General features: G+C 35.9%; 2 protein-coding genes across 2 annotated transcripts; both read right to left on the reverse strand.

Moving 5' to 3' along the window:
- Positions 1 to 919: 919 nt before the first annotated feature.
- Positions 920 to 19,272, reverse strand: LOC131855457 (uncharacterized). Its single transcript, XM_059206736.1, has 12 exons — positions 19,188 to 19,272; positions 17,821 to 17,946; positions 11,765 to 11,873; positions 10,698 to 10,834; positions 9,949 to 10,023; positions 9,231 to 9,313; positions 8,726 to 8,851; positions 7,056 to 7,203; positions 5,411 to 5,535; positions 4,507 to 4,639; positions 2,462 to 2,764; positions 920 to 1,323 (listed from the first exon to the last, which is right to left on the reverse strand). Exons 1-12 carry the CDS (start codon positions 19,222 to 19,224, stop codon positions 1,211 to 1,213), a joined length of 1,515 nt encoding a protein of 504 aa, XP_059062719.1. The 5' UTR covers positions 19,225 to 19,272; the 3' UTR covers positions 920 to 1,210.
- Positions 19,273 to 20,024: 752 nt separating this feature from the next.
- LOC131855456 (mediator of RNA polymerase II transcription subunit 20) lies at positions 20,025 to 22,512 on the reverse strand. Its single transcript, XM_059206735.1, has 4 exons — positions 22,434 to 22,512; positions 22,203 to 22,345; positions 20,869 to 21,128; positions 20,025 to 20,418 (listed from the first exon to the last, which is right to left on the reverse strand). The coding sequence occupies exons 1-4, from the start codon at positions 22,445 to 22,447 to the stop codon at positions 20,209 to 20,211; spliced, it is 627 nt and encodes a 208-aa protein (XP_059062718.1). The 5' UTR covers positions 22,448 to 22,512; the 3' UTR covers positions 20,025 to 20,208.
- Between the last annotated feature and the right edge of the window lie 883 nt (positions 22,513 to 23,395).

Genomic DNA, 23,395 nt, shown 5'->3' on the forward strand with positions numbered 1-23,395 from the left:
AACCTCGGCTCAGGCCGTCGTAACTTCGATCCCCATTTGAAATGGATGGGGGATTGATCGGAGGAGCGATCGTTGAGTGTGGAGCGCCCGGGCGTCGTAATTTCGATCCCCGTTTGAATTGCACGGGGGATCGATCGGGGGGCGACTAGGGGTACCTAGACTGGGGATACAGACCATCCATGACTATTTATTTATTTAAAACTGTATAACAGTGACATTGTACAAAAGTAAACAATCATTCATGTAGGATATTTTACTGTTTTATACAAAACTCAAGTTTATTGTATTAATATTTTTACAGAGTTTTTACTCCAATATTATTTTTAAATTGTAAAGAACATTATAAATGTTTATATATTATATTTTAATGTGTAATAAAAGATTTTATTTACAAAAGAGGTTTATTATTTGCATGTACACATATATATAGTTTTTTATAAATTTCTGCTGTTACTATTTATATATTTTTTATTTCATTATTATTATTATTATTTTATTTATATGTAGATATATTTATATATTATACTTAAATATTTATTTAATATTCTAGATGTTATATATATATATATATAAGTTTGCTTTTTTTCCTTTGTTGTTATTGTCATGTATATGTATATATACATATATTTTTCCACCACTCCACAATTTTTCAGTCATTCAAAGGTTGACTGGAAGAAATCCCTCATTTGGGATAAGTCCGCTATTGTACAACTTATTTTTTAAGATCGTTGTATCTTTAGTTAATTTAAATGTATTTACTGTACAATAAAGCGTTACAAAGGAACAAACAAACATTGTTTGTTTCTTGAAATTGAGTTTTTTTTACATAATTCCTTATTCAGTCAGAATAGTCGTGAAATTGTAACAATATATATAACATATATATAACTATAGAACATCTTTAATAATAGGGGTTGAAGTTGACGACCTCTGTGGTTTAGCGGTCTAGCACATCGCTTTACTAGCAATGGTCGCGGGTTCGATTCCTCGCACGGCACACTCATTTGTATTCATGAGTATGATTGTATCGGTCTGGGTGTTTTCTATATATTTTTTGTATGTATTTACAAAAAAATATATATTTATGTATTATATGTAGCACTTTTTTTCCATTCCATTTCCATAGCATGACCATTCATATCGCAACAGATATGATTTTATGATGAATGTCGATGATGGAATTCATCACTGCACGACGTCTCATCACCTTTCACCACCGTATACCGAAGATGAACTCGGAATCCGTGTCTGAGGTATCGTTGAAAGGTATCGAGGTGGTTCCGGCCTTCCCTTCTATCCGGCCTGCAGATTCTGTGCCTATTTCTGGAAATGAATTTACACAATATATACATAATATTTATATAATTTTAGTGCGTGAAAACCGTTTGAAGATTTGAACTTGAAACTCTACATCCGCAAGACTCGTGTGAGACACTTTTTTACACTACTATGGTTGGAAACAAGCATACGGCCCATCTGATGGTAAAGGGTTACCGTAGCCTATGGACGCCTGAGACACCAGGGGTTTTAAGTGCGCGTTGACGACCCATAAGAAGCCTTTATATACCCTTCTTGAAAAACCCCAAAAACTCTAAAACCTCACTGTACGAGACCTTAAGTGGTCTCGTGCGGTATCAGAGGAGCTTTCTCCCATTAAATTGTAGAATGATAAACATCTATTAAAAAGAGCAACACACAAGTTTCTTGCTCATTATTCTTGTGATGAATCTGCATTCCGAATGAGTGGTAGAATCAAAATATGACTATTCAAAAGTGCTTGTAATGAGTTTATTTGAATAAAGATTATTTCTATTTCTATTTCTAATGGGGAGTTCATTAGAAATAGAAGAGAGAGAGGTTTGCAGAGGTTTTCTCTCGAGGCAAAAGCATGGGGTTTTATATTTATTGTATATTTTATAACTACTGAACTGTTATACATGACATTTGATATACAGATAGTCTAGACCCTGGGAGAGGACACAGGTTAGGTTTTAATGCAAAGAAAGGGGTTGTAATGGGTTGAAAGAGGATATGAAAGGTTCCCGCAAAAATGGGGCCCGCTGTAGAGTGGGCCACCGCCGTCGGAGTTGCGGTCGACTATAATTTGATCCCGCGACTCCGGCACATGGCGTTGGATGAGGGACATCTTGGAGTTTTTAGTGAGTAGGAGTCTCACAGTACCCGCGGGCTTCCCCGGGGCCGGCGGGTCTCCATGAGGGATTTTCTCTAAAGGATATGAAAGGTTGTATGGTAGTATCGTAATGTTTAAAGCTAGATGTTTGAAAATTATTTACTAGGCTATTATTTAAATATAATATAAATAAATATGACATGTAAAATTAGTCAAACTTTTACCTTTATTCACTATTCCACGCGGACGAAGTCGCGGGCATAGCTAGTAGTATGTATATTCTATTTAATATAGAGTATAGAGAATATAGAGTAATAAATAAATAAAGACCTTCTTTTCCCGCCGGTGGAGTGGTAGTAGGTCTAGTAGTGTTATCATACTCGGTTGTGGTCCAGATGTCATACTCGGGCACCCACATCTTCTCATCCAGCGGTTCGTATCCGAACTCGGTCATGTGCGACGGCCCCCTGTACTCAGCTCTGGTCATGGAGAAGTCCTCGTAGTAGGTCCCCTCCTCCCATTTCCACTCCTGGATGTCTAACAAGGTCATGTTCTTCTGGAAGCCCCACGCGAACATTTCGAAGAAGCAGCGATCAGAAAATATTAAATATACCGATATATCGAAGGTAGAACCTAGAAAGAGACAAGATTTACATTTTCCCACCTTTAGAGGGAAAGAGATTGCTGGAGGTGTGCGCGTGTATATATAATAATAATCTCAGGACAATTCACACAGCGCCATCTAGACCCAAGTTAATCTACCTAAACCTTGTGTTATGGGTACAACTGATACAAATACATAGATTTTTTTTTTTCGTAAATACATACATATTATACATAGAAAATACCCAGAACTATACAAACAATCATACTCATGAACACAAATGTTTGTGCCGTGCGAGGAATCGAACCCGCGGCCATCGGACGTAAAGCGGTGTGCTAGACCGCTAGACCACCGAGGTCGTCATATATGTATAACGTGACCAGACGTCCCATTTCAAACGGAACTGTCCCTTTTTATAATTACGAGTCCCGATGTCCCCAAAATGAACTCTGGCACGCAGAATTGTCCCATTTTTGGAAACTCCGCGACAATTTGTGTGATGATGATTATTGTTGATAATTAAGGTGAATATAAAAAAACGTGCCAAGAATATATAGCTAGTGGGGGGAGGGATTGTTAGTAATGTGGACTAATGACCCCATTACTAGCAATGTACCATATTAGGTTGACCTCCACGCGGTTCCCCCTGGAAACCATCGTGATAAATTCCTGGTGAATCTCTCATGATGTGCTAACTGTCCTGACTTCATGTTCATCTTATCACCGTCCACTGATGCCCCGCCAGCGTAAACCGTTAGCGCAGGCGGGTGCACCATTCCAATATCATACAAATATATATATATAAACACAAAATAAATATATATATATAGCTAGTTGATGCACCATACGGTTAGTTCATAACACATGACGTCTCGCGTGGTGGTTCTAGACGCTCTCGTTCTCCTATCCCTTTCCTAATTCTTTCCCCTCTTCCATAAAGTCCTTAAAGTACCGGCAATTCCCATGGGCAGCGGTAATCACTTACCATCAGGTGAGCCTTAAGCTTGTTTGGCCCCTATACTATAATTAGTAAAAAAAGACAAAAATTGCCATAAAAAAACACAAAACTTGCCTTCATAAGTGTGGCAGGCAGCACCATATCCTACTATAATTAGTAAAAAAACACAAAACTTGCCTTTATAAGTGTGGCAGGCAGGACTATATCCTACTATAATTAGTAAAAAAACACAAAACTTGCCTTTATAAGTGTGGCAGGCAGGACTATATCCTACTATAATTAGTAAAAAAACACAAAACTTGCCTTTATAAGTGTGGCAGGCAGGACTATATCCTACTATAATTAGTAAAAAAACACAAAACTTGCCTTTATAAGTGTGGCAGGCAGGACTATATCCTACTATAATTAGTAAAAAAACACAAAACTTGCCTTTATAAGTGTGGCAGGCAGGACTATATCCTACTATAATTAGTAAAAAAAACACAAAACTTGCCTTTATAAGTGTGGCAGGCAGGACCATATCCTACTATAATTAGTAAAAAAAACACAAAACTTGCCTTTATAAGTGTGGCAGGCAGGACCATATCCTACTATAATTAGTAAAAAAACACAAAACTTGCCTTTATAAGTGTGGCAGGCAGGACTATATCCTACTATAATTAGTAAAAAAACACAAAACTTGCCTTTATATGTAAGTGTGGCAGGCAGGACCATATCCTACTATAATTAGTAAAAAACACAAAACTTGCCTTTATAAGTGTGGCAGACAGGACCATATCCTACTATAATTAGTAAAAAAAACACAAAACTTGCCTTTATAAGTGTGGCAGGCAGGACCATATCCGTACCGCGGACAATAATGCTTCACACGCATCTCTGAGGTAGCTGATGCGTTCACCAGCTCCAGGGTCAGGCAGGTGTACTCCATATGCTCATATATGGTCATCTGTTGAACAGGGGATAAATTAACATATGGTCCTTGGTGTGGTTCTCTTCTCTCCTCCTTAACATCGCGATGTTTGTTACCAAACTTCTCCGAAACGGCTTTACCGATTTTTATGAAATTTAATGTGCATATAGGATAGGTCTGAGAGTTGGCAAACATCAATTTTTGTATCCCTCAATGATGAGTGTAATAAACCAAGTACCCACACCTAATTTTTTGTTTCATATTTTTTTTTTATCTGATTCGGCATTAACTACATGCAACCCTAAATTTTCACCCTACTATCATCAACCCCTATTTTTAATAGCGATATTAATTTATATCGCATGACACGTGCTGAATTTAAGAAGGATATATAAAGGTTTCTTAAGGGTCGGCAACGCGCAAGTGATAATCCTGGTGTCTCAGGCATCCATAGGCTACGGTAACCGTTTACCATCAGATGGGCCGCATGCTTGTTTGCCACCTACGTCGTATAAAAAAATATAATGATTATTTAATAATTATATTATTATATTAAAATTATATGTGTAAACTAGCTGTCCCGGTAAACGTTGTTTTGCCTTAAAATAAAAAAAAAAATTAGGGGTGGACTACCCCTAACATTTAGGGGGATGATAAATAGATGTTGGCCGATTCTCAGACCTACTCAATACGCTCACAAAATTTCATGAGAATCGGTCAAGCCGTTTCGGAGGAGTATGGGAACGAAAACTGTGACACGAGAATTTTATATATAAGATATAGTAGAAATATTTAGCAGTAACTCACGTTGTATGTGAGGAACTGGTACTGGGTGTTGTCGGTTCGTAGCACGATTGATTCCCGATACGCCAAGTTCTGGGTCTCCTCAGGATCGCAGTCACCGAAACGCTGAATGTTCGAACCACCGTTAGCTAGAATATATCCAGATACACATTTGTATTATATTTTTCCTCGTGAGTCACTCAGACATGTGCTTTCGGGTTGTTCAGCTCATGCCAACACTGAGTACTTGCACAGACACAACCAGGTAGCCAAAATACTCTATCAAGAGCTAGCTCTGAAGTACGGCCTCGCGAATTATAGGTTGCCGTACTATAAGTACGAGCCCCATCCGGTCCTCGAAAGCGACAGCGTCAGGCTCTACTGGAACCGATCCATCATCACGGACAGGACCGTTCTTGCGAACAAACCTGATATCGTGGTAATGGATCGGGCACTCTCGAGGGTGTTTTTGGTGGACATCACCATACCGCATGACGAGAACCTCGTGAAAGCCGAAACCGAGAAAAAGAGAAAATATCTCGACCTGGCTCACGAGGTGACCGAAATGTGGGGGGTGATGTCCACCGAAATCATTCCAATCGTTATGTCAGTGAACGGTCTTATCCCAACCAGTCTGGAACAACATCTCAGACGGTTGGGATTCCGGGGCGGCTCACTCCCGGGAAAGATGCAGAAAGCGGTGCTCTTAGATTCTGCACGTTGTACGCCGGTTTCTCTCCCTGGGGCCCTGAACCCCGGCCGACTGTGCTTCTGCCGGGGGTAAGTTGCCATCTCCTCTCCTTAAGAGGGGAGATGAGAATTTATCTTAAGTTTAAAATATAATAATAAATTTTATTACATTAACCAAGATGTTTTACAAATTTTTACATATCAACAATCACATATTCTTATTTACATATTTCCTTAAGCCGGGGCTGGGATCTCTTGTAAGCATAATTAAATACCCTGTATCTGCAACTAAAAATTACACTGTATAACTATTTATGTTCTCTGTTCTTATATCACCTATGATTTTTTTAGTATTGAGATTCCTCGGAAGGAGTAATCTCGATTTTTGTCTATTAGAAAATGTCCTCGTTTTATTCTGTTATTTTTTGTCCTTTTATTCTACTAGTGTGATAAGTTTAATTCAATAAAATAAATTCATAACTACAAGTAAATCATTTACACAATTTTCATAAAATTAATGTACTTCCTCGGTGATCTAGTGGTTTAACTCCTCGGAATTCATCCTAGCGCCGTTAGTGAGAATATATTATTACAGTTAATGAATACAGATTTGTTCCGGCTAATCTCTGAAATAGCTGGACCGATTTTGACGGGACTTTTTATTTAAATAACTTTAATCCACATAAAAAGTACATATGGCGGACTTAACACCTAATGGCATTTTGTACCAGGCAACCATGAGTTGTGCAGAGATAAGTTGTTGACGGTGCAAATAATCTATACATATATACATAATTTTTCTCTGTCTGTCTGTTTGTTCCTGCTAATCTCTGAAATGACTTTTGACGGGACTTTTTTTGGCAGGTAGCTTATGTAATAAGGTGTAACTTAGGCTACTTTTATTTTAGAAAAATAAAGTTAAATTCCACGCGAAGGATGTCACGGGAACAGCTAGTCCTATCCATAAAAAAATACTCACAGCGCAGGACATACTTCTGCTTGGATATTTTAGAGATGGTAATTCTCTGGAACTTGCTGAGGCTGGCCTCTATCCAGGGGTAGTAGCTCATCATGTCCAGGTAGCGGGACGGGGCGCCGCAGCCAGGTCCGCGGACGCCCAGACCCAGCTGACAACAGTACCATGGTGAGGGGAATGAGATTGTTAGTAATGTGGACTGATGACCTCATTAGAATAGTATAGAAAATCATTTATTGGAATAAACTTACATTGAAGCACTTTTGAATAGTCATCACATTTTTTTAATCTACCGCTCATTCGGAAAGCTGTCTCATCACAAGAAGAACGAGCAAGGTACTTGCGTGTTGCTCTTATAAATAATTTTATTGTTACTTTACATTTTTAAATTGTATTGTGTGAATACAAACTACCAATTAGCACTAATTCAATTAAATACTCAAATAGAGAAAATATTAAATATACAACCAACTGGTTGAGAACTTAATAAGAGTAAATCAGTCGTAGTGATTAGAGCAGACCAGTCCCTACAATCATAGCTAGCAATGATGCATTGCTCACGTCAGGTTGACCTCAACGTGGTTCCCATGGAAACCTTCGTGATAAATTCTTGGTGAATTTGTCACGATGGGCTAACTAACCTGATCTCATGCTCATCTTCCTCTTGAATTACTCTATCTAAAGCTAAAAACTGCATTAAAATAAGTAGGTTAAAAGATCTGAGCAAACAGACAGTAGAAACGACTTCCTTATTTACTATGTAAAGATATAATGACTAATATATACCGACGACCTCGGTGGTCTAGCGGTCTAGCACACCGCTTTACGACCGATGGTCGCGGGTTCGATTCCTCGCACGGCACAAACATTTATATTCACGAGTATGATTGTTTGAATCGGTCTGGGTGTTTTCTATGTATAATCTGTATGTATTTATAAAAAAAAAATATCGATATTTATATGTATCAGCTATCTAGTGCCCATAACACAAGATTTAGCTGACTTAACTTGGGTCTAGATGGCGCTGTGTGAATTGTCCTGAGATTATTATTATTATTATTATATATGTATTACTAGCTGTGCCCGCGGTCTCGCGTGAAATTTATAGCCTATATGTTATTCTGATGTATATATAAGCTATATTACTGTCAAGTTTCAAGTAACAAACATCCATACATACTCACAAACTTTCGCGTTTATAACATTAACTAGCTGACTCACGCAACTTCGTCTGCGTTTTATATCCCCACCTTTTGCAATATTTAATGTTATATAGCTTAAAGCCTTCCCTGACAAAGGGCCTATCCAACACAAAAAGAATTATTCAAATCGAACCAGTAGGGGGGAAAGGGGATTGGTAGTAATGTAGACTTATAATCTTATTGCTAGCTATGCACCATGTCAGGTTGATCTCCACGCGGTTCCCCCTGGAAACCATCGTGATAAATTCTTGGTGAATTTGTCACGATGGGCTAACTGACCTGACCTCATGCTCGTCTTATCATCCTCCACTGGTGCCCCGCCAGCGTAAACCGTTAGCGCAGGCGGGTGCACCATTCCATTATCATCCATAAAAAAAAAATTCGAACCAGTAGTTCATGAGGTTAGCGTGTTCAAATAAACAAACCCTTCAGGTTTGTAATATTAGTATAAATAAGGTATACGACACTAACCAGTTGCCACCGTCCCCACACGTCCCGACTGACAAGTGCAGTGCCGGCCTGCCACACGCACGGCCGCGTCGTCTGCATACACACCGCACACGCCACGTGCGGTGGCCGCATCTTACGAGCATACAGCTGTGGGACATACAGACAGACACTTCTTATATACGTGGAATAGCAATAATACATCATATATAAAATTCTCGTGTCACAATTTTAGTGCGAGGAATCGAACCCGCGACCATCGAGCACCGAGGTCGTCATATTGTTATTTTCTTTCTGTGAGAGCAACAATAAATATATACTTATAATTCATACATATACATATATATAAATGATATATGTATGATGATATAATGTAATTTTCGTGGAAATCATGTACGCATGAATCATGATCATGGCGATTGAAACACTGCCGAAATATCGGGAACTCGATAAAAATAAAACGTAAAGTAAGATCCCGCGATTTTTACTCATTACCTAGACGTAGTTAAAAAATCTTTACAAAACTCACATTTGCCGTTACGTAGAAATCTCTACACATGTTACTTGGTATGTGTGACACGGGCAGTACTTCTTTCTGTAACTGGTTGTAATCTGAAGAAAATAAGGATAAACTTTGATCAAAGTTGATTGATATTAGTTTTCTTGTTTCAAAAACGAGTGACGAACTCAGTGGTCTAGCGGTTTAGTACACCCCCTTACAATTGATGGTCGTGGATTCGATTCCTTGCACGATACAGACACTTGTGTTCATGAGTATAACTGTTTTTTTTTATAACACCTGATGGTAAGTGATTACCGCCGCCCATGAGCACCCGCAACACCAGGGGAATTGCAAGTACGTACGCCTTTTAAAAAGGAATAAGCTCTTATCTTGAAGGTTTCGTATAGGTTCGGAAACACGATTGCTGGAAGGTGATTCCACAATGTGGTTGTGCGAGGCAAAAAGTTTCTAGAAAACCGCACTATGGAAGAGTGCTATGTTTGTATTGTTCTGGGTGTTCTATGATTATTATGTATTTCTTTACATAGTATAAAATGAAGTTGCTTCCGCTGTCTATTCGCTTATATCTTTTAAACTATGCAACTGACTTTGATAGTATTTAATTTTTAGCAATAAATTGAGTAATTCTAGAATAAGGTTTATATGTATAATACATGTACACCCGTGCGAAGCCGGGGCGGGTAGCCAGATATATAAAAACGTAACTATGTACATATGTACATACCATCTTTGAACTTGACTACATAAAATTCAGGATTCCTCAGCAAATCGGGCGGAGCACAGAGTGGTTTTATATTACCTGTAGAATTAAAATAGTGTATTTATTTATTTATTAAATAAAAATATAATTAAAATTGGACTGCCTGTTTATAATATTGAAATAACCGTTTTTTATTACATGCATATGTATACAAATACAGTACATACACCATTTTACATATAACATTTTTTACAATTTTTGTCTGTCTGTCTGTTTGTTCCGACTAATCTCTGAAATGGCTGGACCGATTTTGACGGGAGTTTTATTGGCAGGTAGCTGATAAATTAAGGAGTAACTTAGGCTACTTTTATTTTAGAAAAATAAAGTTAAATTCCACGCGGACGAAGTCACGGGTACAGCTAGTAGAATATAAACTTATAGCTTGGCGCTCCACGCTGGTGCCCCAACGATCGCTCTTCCGATCAATCAAAATCAATTCTAATTCAAATCAAATTCCAATTCCAATTAAAATCAAGTCCAATTCAAACGGGGATCGAAATTACGACAGCCTGAGCCGAGGTTCGAACCCCAAGCGGTGCCCTCAGACTAAAGTCGTATCCGTCAGGCGGGAGTTAGCCTTCAGCCGCTCTGTAAGTCCTTCCTTTGGTTTGGAGTGTCTCCTGCACTCGCCCCCTATCGTCCGGTGAAGCTGTAAATGCCAGCTGCGGCCAACAGCATTAGAGTAGTCCGAAAAAAAAACAGAATATACTAACGTTCTCTAACGGGGTCTTTCAGTTGAACCAGTGCTATGGTGTTATAGGTTTCACCATATTCAGGATGCAGCACGTAATTTCTGATGCGCCGACCCTCAGCAGACCAGTCCTCGCCGAGAAGAACCCGTGAATTTGCTCTGTCAATTTTTTTTGTTATTTAACTGGTATGGTAAGTAAATTAACTGTCTACCTGACAGAATGAGGGTTGATAGTCATTTTATCTTACATTAGATAGATAGATAAATTCTTTATTCACAATTACAGACACATAACATACATGAGATACAGAAAAAACACGAATGAATAAAAGAAATGTAGGTGACTTTATGTGCCGCAAAAGTGAAAAGGCAGCCAACTCAGCATAATGCTACAGATAACTCTGCAGCGCTGATATTCTGTTGGCTCCTTACTTATACTATACTTATTACTAAAAAATTACATTAGTAATATTTTAAACGCGAAAAAGTTTTTTGAGTACGGATGGATTCACGCAAATATTACTTCACGGATTTTGATGAAACTTTACAGTAATATAGTTTATTAAGAATAACGCATAGACTTTAGTCTGAGGGCACCGCTAGGGGTTCGAACCCCGGCTCAGGCCGTCGTAATTTCGATCCCCGTTTGAATTTAACAGATCGATCGGAGGGGGTGTTATGCTCGTGAACGAGTGCTGCTTGTTTCAGTTTGGGTTCACATAACATTTTTAAAAATTTCATTCTGGACAATAATTAAAAAAAAACAACACGATACTTGCATGTTACTTTTTTTTTAATTATTTGTAAAATTTTTGTTCTAGCTGGACGGCCTCAGTGGTCTTACAGATTAGGACACCGCTTTACTTCCAATAGTCACGGGTTCGATTCCTCGCACGGTGCAAACATTTGTATTCATGAGTATGATTGTTTGTATCGAGCTGGGCGTTTTCTATGTATATTATGTATCAAAAAGATATATGTAAGTATATATGTATCACTTGTCTGTAGCCATAACACGAGCTCTGCTTACTATGGGACTAGATGGCGCTGTTAATTGTTCAGGGTCATTATTATTAAATTTACAATTACCTAAAGTTACGTTTAGGCATGGGTCCAATATCAGCTGCTACTGCTACCACGAACTCTTCTTGTATGAGTGCGACAGTCGCCACCGCTCTACTCTCGCCGACATCTCCGTCTGTTGATGATGAAATAAACATTTGTGGCAACACCGCCAGTTTTGACAGTTCAGTCGGTTCCCGCAAAAAGGCCGATGACAAAAAGTTGCGTTATCGAGTAGTTAAGGACAATAATAAAAATGGTCTCCTCATTACTATAATATTATAAGAACTGCTATTTATTCATTGATAAATATATATTGAACGAATTTAAGAAAGGTGTTACATATGAATGTGGATGGTTATAAGGGATGGGCCGTATGCTTGTTTGCCACCATAGTAGTATAAAAAAAAAAGGGCAGAGGAAGACCGAAAAAGAGATGGATGGACTGTGTGAAAGATGATATGGTAAGAAAGGAAGTAAATAACGCGATGACTGCGAACAGGGATGAATGGAAGCGAAAAACATATTAGGCCGACCCCAAATAAATGGGATAAGGAAGAAGCAGATGATGAAATATATATTGAACGAAACTGCGAGTTTTTCTGCCGTCTGGCTACAGGTCAAAGGTTGAATGGACAAGAGCCTCCGCGTCGTCAAGGACTGACGCATGCCCTAACTCCAAACATTGATATAAACATATTTCGAGCTGCTATGAAAACTTTCTGCAAGAACTAATTAAACTCGATGCAATTCTGGCCGTATGTGAGGGCAACTAATATCTACGTATCACACTAGTTTTTCTTTAAACAAATTTGTTAAACAACCTGCGACTAAAAGCTTCCAATTATATACCTATATTTAAACTATTGGGCAGAGTTAAAAAGCCTGACTGCTTGGAAACCTTATAATGTTAGGGTAATTCATTCAGGTAGTAGTCATTCTATTAAGTGACCTGACCTCATGTTCATCCTATCATCCTGCACTGGAGACTTTATTAACGTATGTTCATCGTGATAAATTCCTGGTAAATTTTCACAATGGGCTAACTGACCTGACCTCATGTTCATCCTATCATCCTGCACTGGAGACTATTAACGTATGTTCATCGTGATAAATTCCTGGTAAATTTTCACAATGGGCTAACTGACCTGACCTCATGTTCATCCTATCATCCTGCACTGGAGACTTTATTAACGTATGTTCATCGTGATAAATTCCTGGTAAATTTTCACAACGGGCTAACTGACCTGACCTCATGTTCATCCTATCATCCTGCACTGGAGACTTTATTAACGTATGTTCATCGTGATAAATTCCTGGTAAATTTTCACAATGGGCTAACTGACTTGACCTCATGTTCATCCTATCATCACTCATCCTGTTGTGATTGACCATACTAGTGATACATCTCCTAAATTAGGCAACTATAACAATAACATTTGTATGTTGAGTCATAATAAATTAAAAAAATATTTAAAACTAAAAAAGTTTATTATTAGGACTCGGAATATATTAAATAAGCGTTGTAAAAAGGGTCAGTTATTGAAAAGAAATACTTTAAATAATTTAAAATTGCATGATTATATTAATAAGTGTAATAATAAGTTATTGGAAAGCCAAAAGTTATATGACATTGATACAGACTACCTAACTTCAAAAATCAATAGTTTAGAATCTTCACTTCATGATTTAAATACAAAGTATATTATCTCTCAGAAACAAATCCAGGAGCATATTTTAGCAATGGATGATCTGATTGATGTCAGTAAATACAATGCTGACCGTTTTGAGTCGTTGACTAAGCATTGTACATGTAATCACACAAATATATCAAATAATAATTCAGTTATAACTGTGCTGGAAAATGAAGTTCAGGGTGTTTGTGCCAGTGACTGTAACCCTAAGAGTAGCACAATGGTGTTCTCTGACAGAATAGGCTGTAACTTTGGATCTATTTTGAAGTATCATCTTAAGGGTGATTTATTAAACTACTGTATGCCAGAAGCATCATTTACACAAATAATAAATAAAATTAAATCTATAAAAATGAACAATATGACCACAGTTGTGTTATTTTTTGGTAATAGTATTCAATTAAATAGGCAGAATGTAATTAAAGGAATTGAATATTTATTACAATTAAATGTGTATAGGATTGTATTGTGCGCTTTTCCTTACACAAATAGACATCTTCATAAAAAAATTAACAGTAAGGTACATTACCTGAATAACTTATTACATATGTTGACATGTCGTCATAGTGACATTTTTACATTTTTTGATACTAATAGTTTTATTAGTGATTTTTATTTGACAAAAGATACAATGTATCTCTCTAAATCATCGGAAAATAAAATAGCCACTTTAGTGGCTTATAATATTGACTACATGAACAGTTTACATGGTAAACTTAAACATAAAAATACTGACATAACAAATAATTCTATTAATATTTGTGACATAAATACTATGACTGCAGATTTAAACTGCTCACAAAGACAAAGGGAAAGCAATCAGAATTAATAATTGTTCATCAGAACATACAAAGTTTTCCCGGCAGCGAGTTAATTATACAATTATTTTTAGAAAAGTATAATATTGATATTGTCTGTTTCACAGAACATTGGCTTAAAGAGAGCAATATGATGTTCAATTTAAATAATTATAACGTTGTCAGCTGCTTCAATAGAAAGTCAGTTAACAGAGGCGGGTCTATGATAATTGCAAGAAATAATATTAAAGTAAAGGAACGTGCTGACATTGTTAGACTTTCTATTGAGTGTTGTATAGAATTATCTTGTATAGAACTAGAAAATTATATCCTTATATGTGTGTACAGGCCTCCTAATAGTGATTACAATGTTTTTGAAGGGGTGATGGAGGATATTTTAAAAAAAATATTTAATAGTCTTAAAAAAATTATTGTATGTGGAGATTTTAACGTTGATATTCTTTGTAATACACCCACATGTACAAAAATTATTAGTTTATTTCAGTCATTTGATTTAAGTCATGTCTTTCATGAACCCACTCGTGTAACTGCCACGTCTGCTACTTGTCTTGACAATGTTTTTTGTAACTGTGAGTATACAGAAAAATTCATAATAAATAAACTTCCTTCAGATCACTGTGGTCAAGTTGTTAAGTTTAACAGTCAGATCAATAAAGTCAACAATAATAAAAAATCAAAAAGACAAATAAATGTTTACAATATTAACAAATACAAAAGCGCGATTAAAAATAAATTGGATTTGCTGTTACAATATAGTAATAATCCTGATTATCTTTACACCAAGCTAATTACTATTCTATCAGGAGAATATGAACAATTTTTCAAGAAAAAAGAAGTTTATGTTAAATCTAAATTCACGGAATGGGCAACAGTAGGTATACTTAAAAGTAGAAATATTTTGTTTGATTTATACGATCAAAAAAAATATCGATTTGATGACAAATTCACCACTTATGTGAAAAATTATTCAAAAATTTTTAAAAAAGTTTGTATTACGGCTAAATCTAATTATATTAATAAACAAATTAACCAGTCTTCTGACAAAATTAAAACCATCTGGGGCATTATAAATAAAGAAACCGGAAGATCTAAATTAGCCTATAATCAATTTGCATTAAATTATGATAATAAATTAATAACAGCAACAAAAGATGTAGTTAATGTTTTTGAAGATTTTTTTGCTAATATTCCGATTAATATTACATCTTCTCTGGACTCATCTCCATCTCGAGCAAAAATATTACTAGAGTCTAATATCGGTTGTTGTGCTTTAAGATTTAAATTTTCACATGTTAGCCCCGTTCATATCATAAAAATATTCAAACATCTAAATTTAAAAAATACAGAAGACCTTTGGGGCATGTCTGTAAAAGTAGTTAGTTCTTTCATAGATATTGTTGCTCCATATCTAGCTACTATTTTTAATAAATGTATTGATAATGGGACTTTTCCACAATTAATGAAATTTAGCAAATTAATCCCACTATTTAAATCAGGAGATAAATTTGAGCCAGGGAACTATAGACCTATATCTATTTTGCCAGTTCTAAGTAAGGTGTTTGAAAAGATAATGTTAAATCAAATGTTACAACACTTCAGGGATAACCGACTGCTTCACAGTCAACAATATGGTTTCACCGCCGGCAAGTCTACCACTGACGCAGGTGTAGCGCTGATAACACATATTTTCCAATCATGGGAGAAGTCACAGGATGCACTCGGAGTTTTTTGTGGCCTATCAAAGGCATTTGATTGCGTGGATCATAAAACACTTTTGTACAAGCTCGAACATTATGGTATAAAAGATAATGATCTAAAATTAATGAGAACTTATTTAGAGGATAGGGTCCAAACTGTAGATATTGACGGTATAAAATCTAAGGGAGCTAATATTGGAATGGGCGTTCCACAAGGGTCAATCTTAGGCCCCTTTCTCTTTTAATTTACATAAATGACCTTCCCTTTATGGTAGAGAAAATTGCAGATATAGTGCGCGCGATGATACTTCGTTAGTGTTTAAAATTGGACGTCAAACTAATCAATTAGACGATGTAAATTGTGCTATGTCTGCTATATTAAATTGGTTTACATGTAATAACCTATTATTAAATTCCAGCAAAACAAAGTGTATAAAATTTACACTTCCTAATGTAAGACCAATAAATACACAGTTATTGCTTAATGACGAAATAGTAAATTTTGTTACTGATACAGTTTTTTTAGGTATAACAGTGGACTCGAAATTACAATGGGGGCCCCATATTTCAAAATTGGCCAATAGACTCAGTTCAGCTGCATATGCAATTAGAAGAATTAGGCAATTAACAGACGTGGCGACGGCTAAACTTGTATACTTTAGTTATTTCCATAGCATTATGTCATATGGTATACTACTATGGGGTAAAGCAGCCGATATAAATACTATATTTATTTTACAAAAGAGAGCCATACGTTCTATTTATGGTATGGGTTCAAGAGAGTCATTACGTCAGTGTTTTAAAGATTCAAATATCCTCACCGTTACTTCACAATACATTTATGAGAATATCATGTATACACGGAAGAATTTAGACAGTTTTAGAAAACTTAAAGACTGTACAAATAGAAGCTTACGCAATAAAAATAAGCTAATTTTACCTAAATGCCGCCTGCACAAAGTCAGTAATTCATTCTATGGTAATTGCGTAAGATTTTATAATAAACTGCCAGAATCTGCACTAAATCTGACAGAGAGGCAATTTAAATCTTATATTAAACAATTTTTATGTAAGAAAGCCTATTACAGGATAGACGAATTCATAGAAGACAACATATCAAGTAAATAATTAGTTTATTAGCATACAACGTTATAATTTGTTTATCTCATTGCTTTCTTGATTCAATTATTTTAGAAATATGAAAGCGTAGCGGGTTTTGTATTAATTGCCGCATGCATTCTTATGTGAAATGTGAATACTATAAACATCAGATGGCAATTGTGAGTAGCTATGACGTGGTCTGGTGTTTTGAGTAGTCATGCTCACTAAAATGTCCAGACTTGTGGCGGCGTGGTGGGCCGGGTCATTGGGCTCCCTAAAATATGGTCGAGCGCAGTGATGGCTGGCTCATCCGTCATACTCGTGAACGGGTGCTGCTTGTAGGGACTGGTCTGCTCTAATCACTATGACTGATTTCCTCTTATTAATTGTTTAACCAGTTGGTTATGTATTCAATATTTTTTTCTTTTTGAGTATTTAATTGAATTAGTGCTAATCGGTGGTTTGTATTCACACACTTAAACTTAAATTGTAAGTAAGAATAAATTATTTAAAAGAGCAACACACAAGTTTCTTGCTTGTTCTTCTTGTGATGAGACAGCATTCCGAATGAGCGGTAGATTAAAAAAAAAAAAAATGTTATGACTATTCAAAAGTGCTTCAATGTAAGTTTATTTGAATAAATGATTTTCTATTCTATTCTATTCTATTCTATCATCCTTCACTGGTGCCCCGCCAGCGTAAACCGTTAGCGCAGGCGGATGTACCAATTCATTATCGTCCTTTAAAAATATTCGATTGATTTTGGTACTTACAATTAGAATAGTATAGTATCCCTAACCACGGATACTCAGTTAACTCCACGTCACCCAACCTTACACCAGGCTCATGATCGACACCGCAGTCGATCTGGTCTAATTCCACACACCATATTACTGACACTGTAATTCATAATCTTATCTTAATATATGTATATAACTCAAAGGTGACTGACATAGTGATCTATTAACGCACAGTCCAAACCACTGGACGGATCGGGCTGAAGTTTGGCATGCAGATAGATGTTATGACGTAGGCATCCGCTAAGAAAGGGTTTTGATTAATTCTACCCCCAAGTGGATAAAATAGGGGATGAAAGTTTGTATGAAACTTTGTCTATTTTAAACCGATCGGGCTGAGACTTAAATATGCATAAATCTACTATGACGTAGGCATCCCCTAACTAAGGATTTTGATAAATTCCACCCCTTAGGGGATAAATTAACGCGAGCGATCGCGTAGGAGCTGCGGGCAAAAGCTAGTTAATATTATAAACGCGAAAGTTTGTGAGTATAGATGGATGTTTGTTACTCTTTCACACAAAACCTACTACACATTTTTATAAAACTTTACTAGTAATATAGCTCGTGTATATTTTCTATTGATATTTAACGCGGGTGAAACCGCGGGCGCAGCTAGTAAATAGATAAATATAAGGTACTGTAAAGATTCATGTCACTCCTCCAAGATGGCTTGACCGATTTTGATGAAATTTTATATGTATATTCAGTAGGCATGAGAAGTTTTATAACTAATTTATATACCCTTATGTATTAAGGGTGGCAAACCTAAAAAATTTTTTCATTATTTCGACAAAAAAAAAATTTATTTTTTATTATGTGGCATTAAAAAACACATACAACCCTAAATTTTCACCTTTCTGTCACCAACCCCTATTTTTTATACCGTTATTAATCTATATGGCTGTTCAAAATCTACCCTGTATCATCGTAAGCACAGATTATTATATTAGAGTCCGTTAGTTTGTGTTCCCGCGGTTTCTGCCTTCCCCTCCCTTACCCAGTACTGAACTGACCGTACAGCGGCCTTGACGCGCGCGCGCATTGTGTTGTGAATTAAAATAAATGAGAACTGTGTTAAATCTACTGTGAAACTGGAAAGCTAGCGAAGATACCTTCGAGACCCTGAAGCCCAAGAAATCCGCAGAACCATACAGGTACGTGACAGACGCTTCCACATATTTTTCCCTATATATAGACATAGTACTTTCCCTAACATTTTGGTAGTAGAGAGTATTTTCCCTAACAATGGCAAAACAACGTTTGCCAGGAGAGTTACTAGGCTATATAGTAAATTTAATGCAGGTAAAACCGCGGGCGCAGCTAGTAAATATAAAACTTACCTTCAATAAAAAATACAAGGACCACTGTATTACACATTTCAACATAATGCCAATAAATAATATACACAAAAATGAGGTGACAAATGAAAATTGTGACAAACAAATATACATGGTAAGACTATTCTTAAACAATGTTGTTATAAACAAATATGTTTATAATGATAACAAGTATGTTGTGTTTATATTGGAAACAGTAAATATTATGGAAGTTTTTTCCTGTAATATATAAATATCACTATCATCACTACATAGTATAAAACAAAGTCGCTGTCGCTGTCTGTCCGTCCCTATGTATGCTTAAATCTTTAAAACTACGCAACGAATTTTGAAGCAGTTTTAATAGATAGAGTGATTCAAAAGGAAGGTTTATATATATAATATTACAGAGATACACTGATAAATTTAGAAATTTCTAATGTGATGTCGTAAATTGGCGCTTACATTGCAAACGCTGGCTTAACCCTACGAGATCTATCAAAATAATGTCCTACAGTATTCTACATCTTAAAAAGCTCAACAAAAAAGTTCGCGTTCGCATTTAAAAAAATAATTATGGTATCCCACCATCATTAAGAGATAGACATTTCACTCCTCACTTCTGATTCGATCACGTAGAGAAACTCCGAGCATATTCCATTGCCCTTGAGTGACTCTGAGCTTATTCATGAGGCCCATAGTTAGCGACCACGTCTCTGTGCCGTAAGTCATCACTGGCTACACACATTGATCGTAAACCTTCGTCTTGAGACACTGTAATTTGGACGAAAAGATATATCGGAGCTACCCGAACGCTGTATGAAATGAAATAAGTAATACATGAAATTTCTATTGCATTAATTCTTATTTTACAGTAAAAAATCTTACACTTATGTTACAATTACATCTTTTTTAAACACTACATCATCAACCAATGTGATTGTAATTACAAAACTATACATGTCCAGTTCAGAATCTATTCCCAAACATCAATCACAAAAAAATTCGGCATTTCTCAAACTTCTTCAATCACAAAAAAAAATATTCACGCATTTCTCAAACCAGTAACTTTTCTGTACGCACTAAAATGTTCTAAATACTGGTATATGGTGTCTATGGGGGCATAGATTTCGTTCATCTTGCTGAGGAGATGCTGGGGAGGCTGTACAGGTACTGACGGTCCGAGTAGACCCTGCAGGAACTCCCGGAGTAGACCCCAAACTGCGTTGGCCATTACACATGGTCGGTATTCCACCTGAAATGTTTTTTTACTTGTGATAGCTTGTTAAAAAAAAATATTTTATGTTGGTTTTTTCATTTCATATATCTATACATATAAATAATATTGGAGTGTCTATATGAACATTGATCTTGATCATTGATCTGAGTGTAACATTGAAATAACCGTTTTTTGCTACATGCATAGGAATATAAATACGGTACATACACCAAAATAACATTTTTTACAATTTTCGTCTGTCTGTCTGTTTGTTTTGGCTTATCTCTGAAAGAGCTAGGTTTTGACGGGACTTTTTTTGGCAGGTAGCTGATGTAATAAGGAGTAACTTAGGCTACTTTTATTTTAGAAAAATTTTCTAATTAATTTTTTTTGTTAAATTCCACGCAGATGAAGTTGTGGGTAAAGCTAGTTATACATATAAACCATCCTCATAATTACTCATTAAATAAATAACAAATACTGTACCTCAATTAATATCCCTTTAAAATTCTGATTCATTGTCACTGAGCCTAGTTTGACACAAAAATCTCCAAGTTCGAACCTAGGACCTTTGCTCTCTATCTTAGTTTGTTTCTTGGATGTGTAGTGTTGGGAAAGTTTCATCATCAGCAAGTCGAAGAGGCCATCAGCTATGACATGGATGTTCTTTGTGCCACTCTCCAGGATGGAGAACACCGATGCTGGCTGCTCAGAGTTGTGCAAGATGTGAACAGTTTTGGTTGATCCTGGAAATTAAAAAAGTCAATTTCATTTATTTAACATTTATATATATTAAATAAATTATATATATTGTTTAATATTTATCTTACTAAAGACTGAGTTTTGTGAGTATGGACAGATAGATGGAAGGCAAAATTACCAATCAAAATTGGTGTTAGTTAGAGATTATGTGCAGCGTTTGGGAAGCTCCGATATATCTTTTCGTCCAGATACGAAGGTTTACAACCCATGTGTGTTCCCGGTGATAACATACGGCAAGCAACAATGAGCCTCATAAATAAGCTCAGAGTCACTCAGAGAGTGATGAAAAGGGCTATGCTCGGAGTTTCTCTGCATGATCAAATCAGAAATGAGCAGATCTGCAGAAGAACCAGAGTGACCGAGATAGCCCGAAGAATTGCAAAACTGAAGTGTCAATGACAGGGCAGTGCACATAGCTTGTAGGACAGATGGCCGGTGGGGGCAGTAAAGTCCTCGCATGGCGACCGCGGACCGGAAGATGCAGCGTGGGAAGGCCTCCAGCAAGGTGAACCTTAACACTAAATTTAAAGACAAACTTGCAGTCTCTAAGTATCATTTAGAAAAATTCAATGGGTCTTTTATAGGAATGGACATAAAAGATTACAATAAGATACCAAAGGATATAGGAATTATGCTTAAATAAATTTAAAAGATCTGTTTTAAAATATCATATTTACTGAGCAAAGCCTATTACTCATTAAACAATTACTTGAATGACGAGCATGCATGGCAATAGTTGTTCATGCATGGGATCTTCATTTAATGTTAGACATAGACACCTATATATGTAAACATAGTAAATAAACTGGCTTTTTAAAAAAAAAATTAATATTAATAAATAAAAAATTCATTTGAGTTTCTTGCCTGTTCTTCTCAATTGAATCTGTATACTGAACTGGATGGTACGGAAAAAAATATAATATAAAAAATTCGGCGTTGGTGTTTCAGGAGTCTATACAGCTATGACAAACGTTTATGATCAGATGGGCCAAACGATCGATTCCCGCCATAGTAATTTTAAAAAATCAAAGATTTCTTTCTAGTTCACAAATACATACCCATTTGTGGGAGTGATAGATAACTTTCGCAATCCACAAGAAACTGGCCCTGCTGGGTCGCTCCAAGAGCTAATATTCGTTTAGTTAATAATTCTATCACATAAGTACCAGTTTTATGTTCGGGCACCGGGTATTGCTGTAACCTACAAAACGTATATTCCATTAAAAGATATATTAAAGATACAGATATGTCGTTTATTTATTTACACACAACAACTTTCATTCACTTACACAGTAACACCCATTTTTGTACTGTATTCTAAATCTGAAATATTTATTTCGATTAACTAACACTTAGAAAAGGTTACACATGTAGTTTGTAATCATAAACATAACAGAATAATTCTAGACAAAACATAACTAAGTATAGAAATTAAGTTTAAATTTAGAATAAAAGTTTTTTCTTATTTCGAGTTTGATTTTTATTTAACTAAATATACACAATAATCAAAAGCAACTAAGTGAGCGTCTTATCAATACAATGTTTAAGTAAGCATTAGGCGCCATCTGTATTAGGATGCCTGATCCAATTTATATGTACGTTTATATCGGGTGGTCTCAATATAGTCATTAGGAATTATTTTTAGTTAGTAGACAAAGTAGTCAAGAGCAATTAAATCTTATTGTTTATGTTTACTGAACAGCTGTTAAAGTAAACTACATAAATAATAATTAAAGTTGTGTTTTGAATGTGATCTTCGATTTTAATTACAGATGGCGCTGTTGCACACTTACTAAAATAAAACTTGAGATATAAATTAATTATTTGACACAATACTGATTTGCTGTCAAAATTTATTTATTGTTTATATTATATTTTAAAAAATGTACATACTGAAATTCGGAACTAATAAACAAATTATTTGGTACGTTTCTGTAAAGTATATAGCGAATATAAATATTTTTTTAATATTCATTTATCTGTATGTATAGAGAATAACTTATTTTTCATGTAATTGAATACAAACTTATGATGACATTTATTTCCTACACGGTGATTGGATAAATTAAACTAATCATTTATTAGCCAATCATAATATTGTTTACGCCGTATAGACCAATCAGATTTTGAGATTGCATACAGAGGAAACATAGGAGGATACGTCATCTAACCCGCTGGACCAATGACACTTCGACAGATATTTTCAACACAAATTGACAAGTACTCCTCGTCCTTATCTTCGCTTATTTAT

This window comes from Achroia grisella, unplaced genomic scaffold (genome assembly GCF_030625045.1).
Source record: "Achroia grisella isolate CSIRO2021 unplaced genomic scaffold, CSIRO_AGI_Agris_v1 utg1419, whole genome shotgun sequence".
Taxonomy (NCBI): Eukaryota; Metazoa; Arthropoda; class Insecta; order Lepidoptera; family Pyralidae; genus Achroia; species Achroia grisella.

Bases quoted from the DNA above. Each gene is read 5' to 3' on its own strand.
- LOC131855457 (XM_059206736.1), bottom strand. From the start codon at position 19,224: ATGTGTAATACAGTGGTCCTTGTATTTTTTATTGAAG. The intron at 11,874-17,820 runs GTAAGTACCAAA...CATCATCAACAG, and splicing joins GATACTATACTATTCTAATT to ACGGAGATGTCGGCGAGAGT. The intron at 1,324-2,461 runs GTCTTTATTTAT...ATTCATTTCCAG, and splicing joins TCCACCGGCGGGAAAAGAAG to AAATAGGCACAGAATCTGCA.
- LOC131855456 (XM_059206735.1), bottom strand. The intron at 21,129-22,202 runs GTATGTATTTGT...TTTAATTTCCAG, and splicing joins TCTATCACTCCCACAAATGG to GATCAACCAAAACTGTTCAC. The intron at 20,419-20,868 runs GTACAGTATTTG...AAAACATTTCAG, and splicing joins TTAAAGGGATATTAATTGAG to GTGGAATACCGACCATGTGT.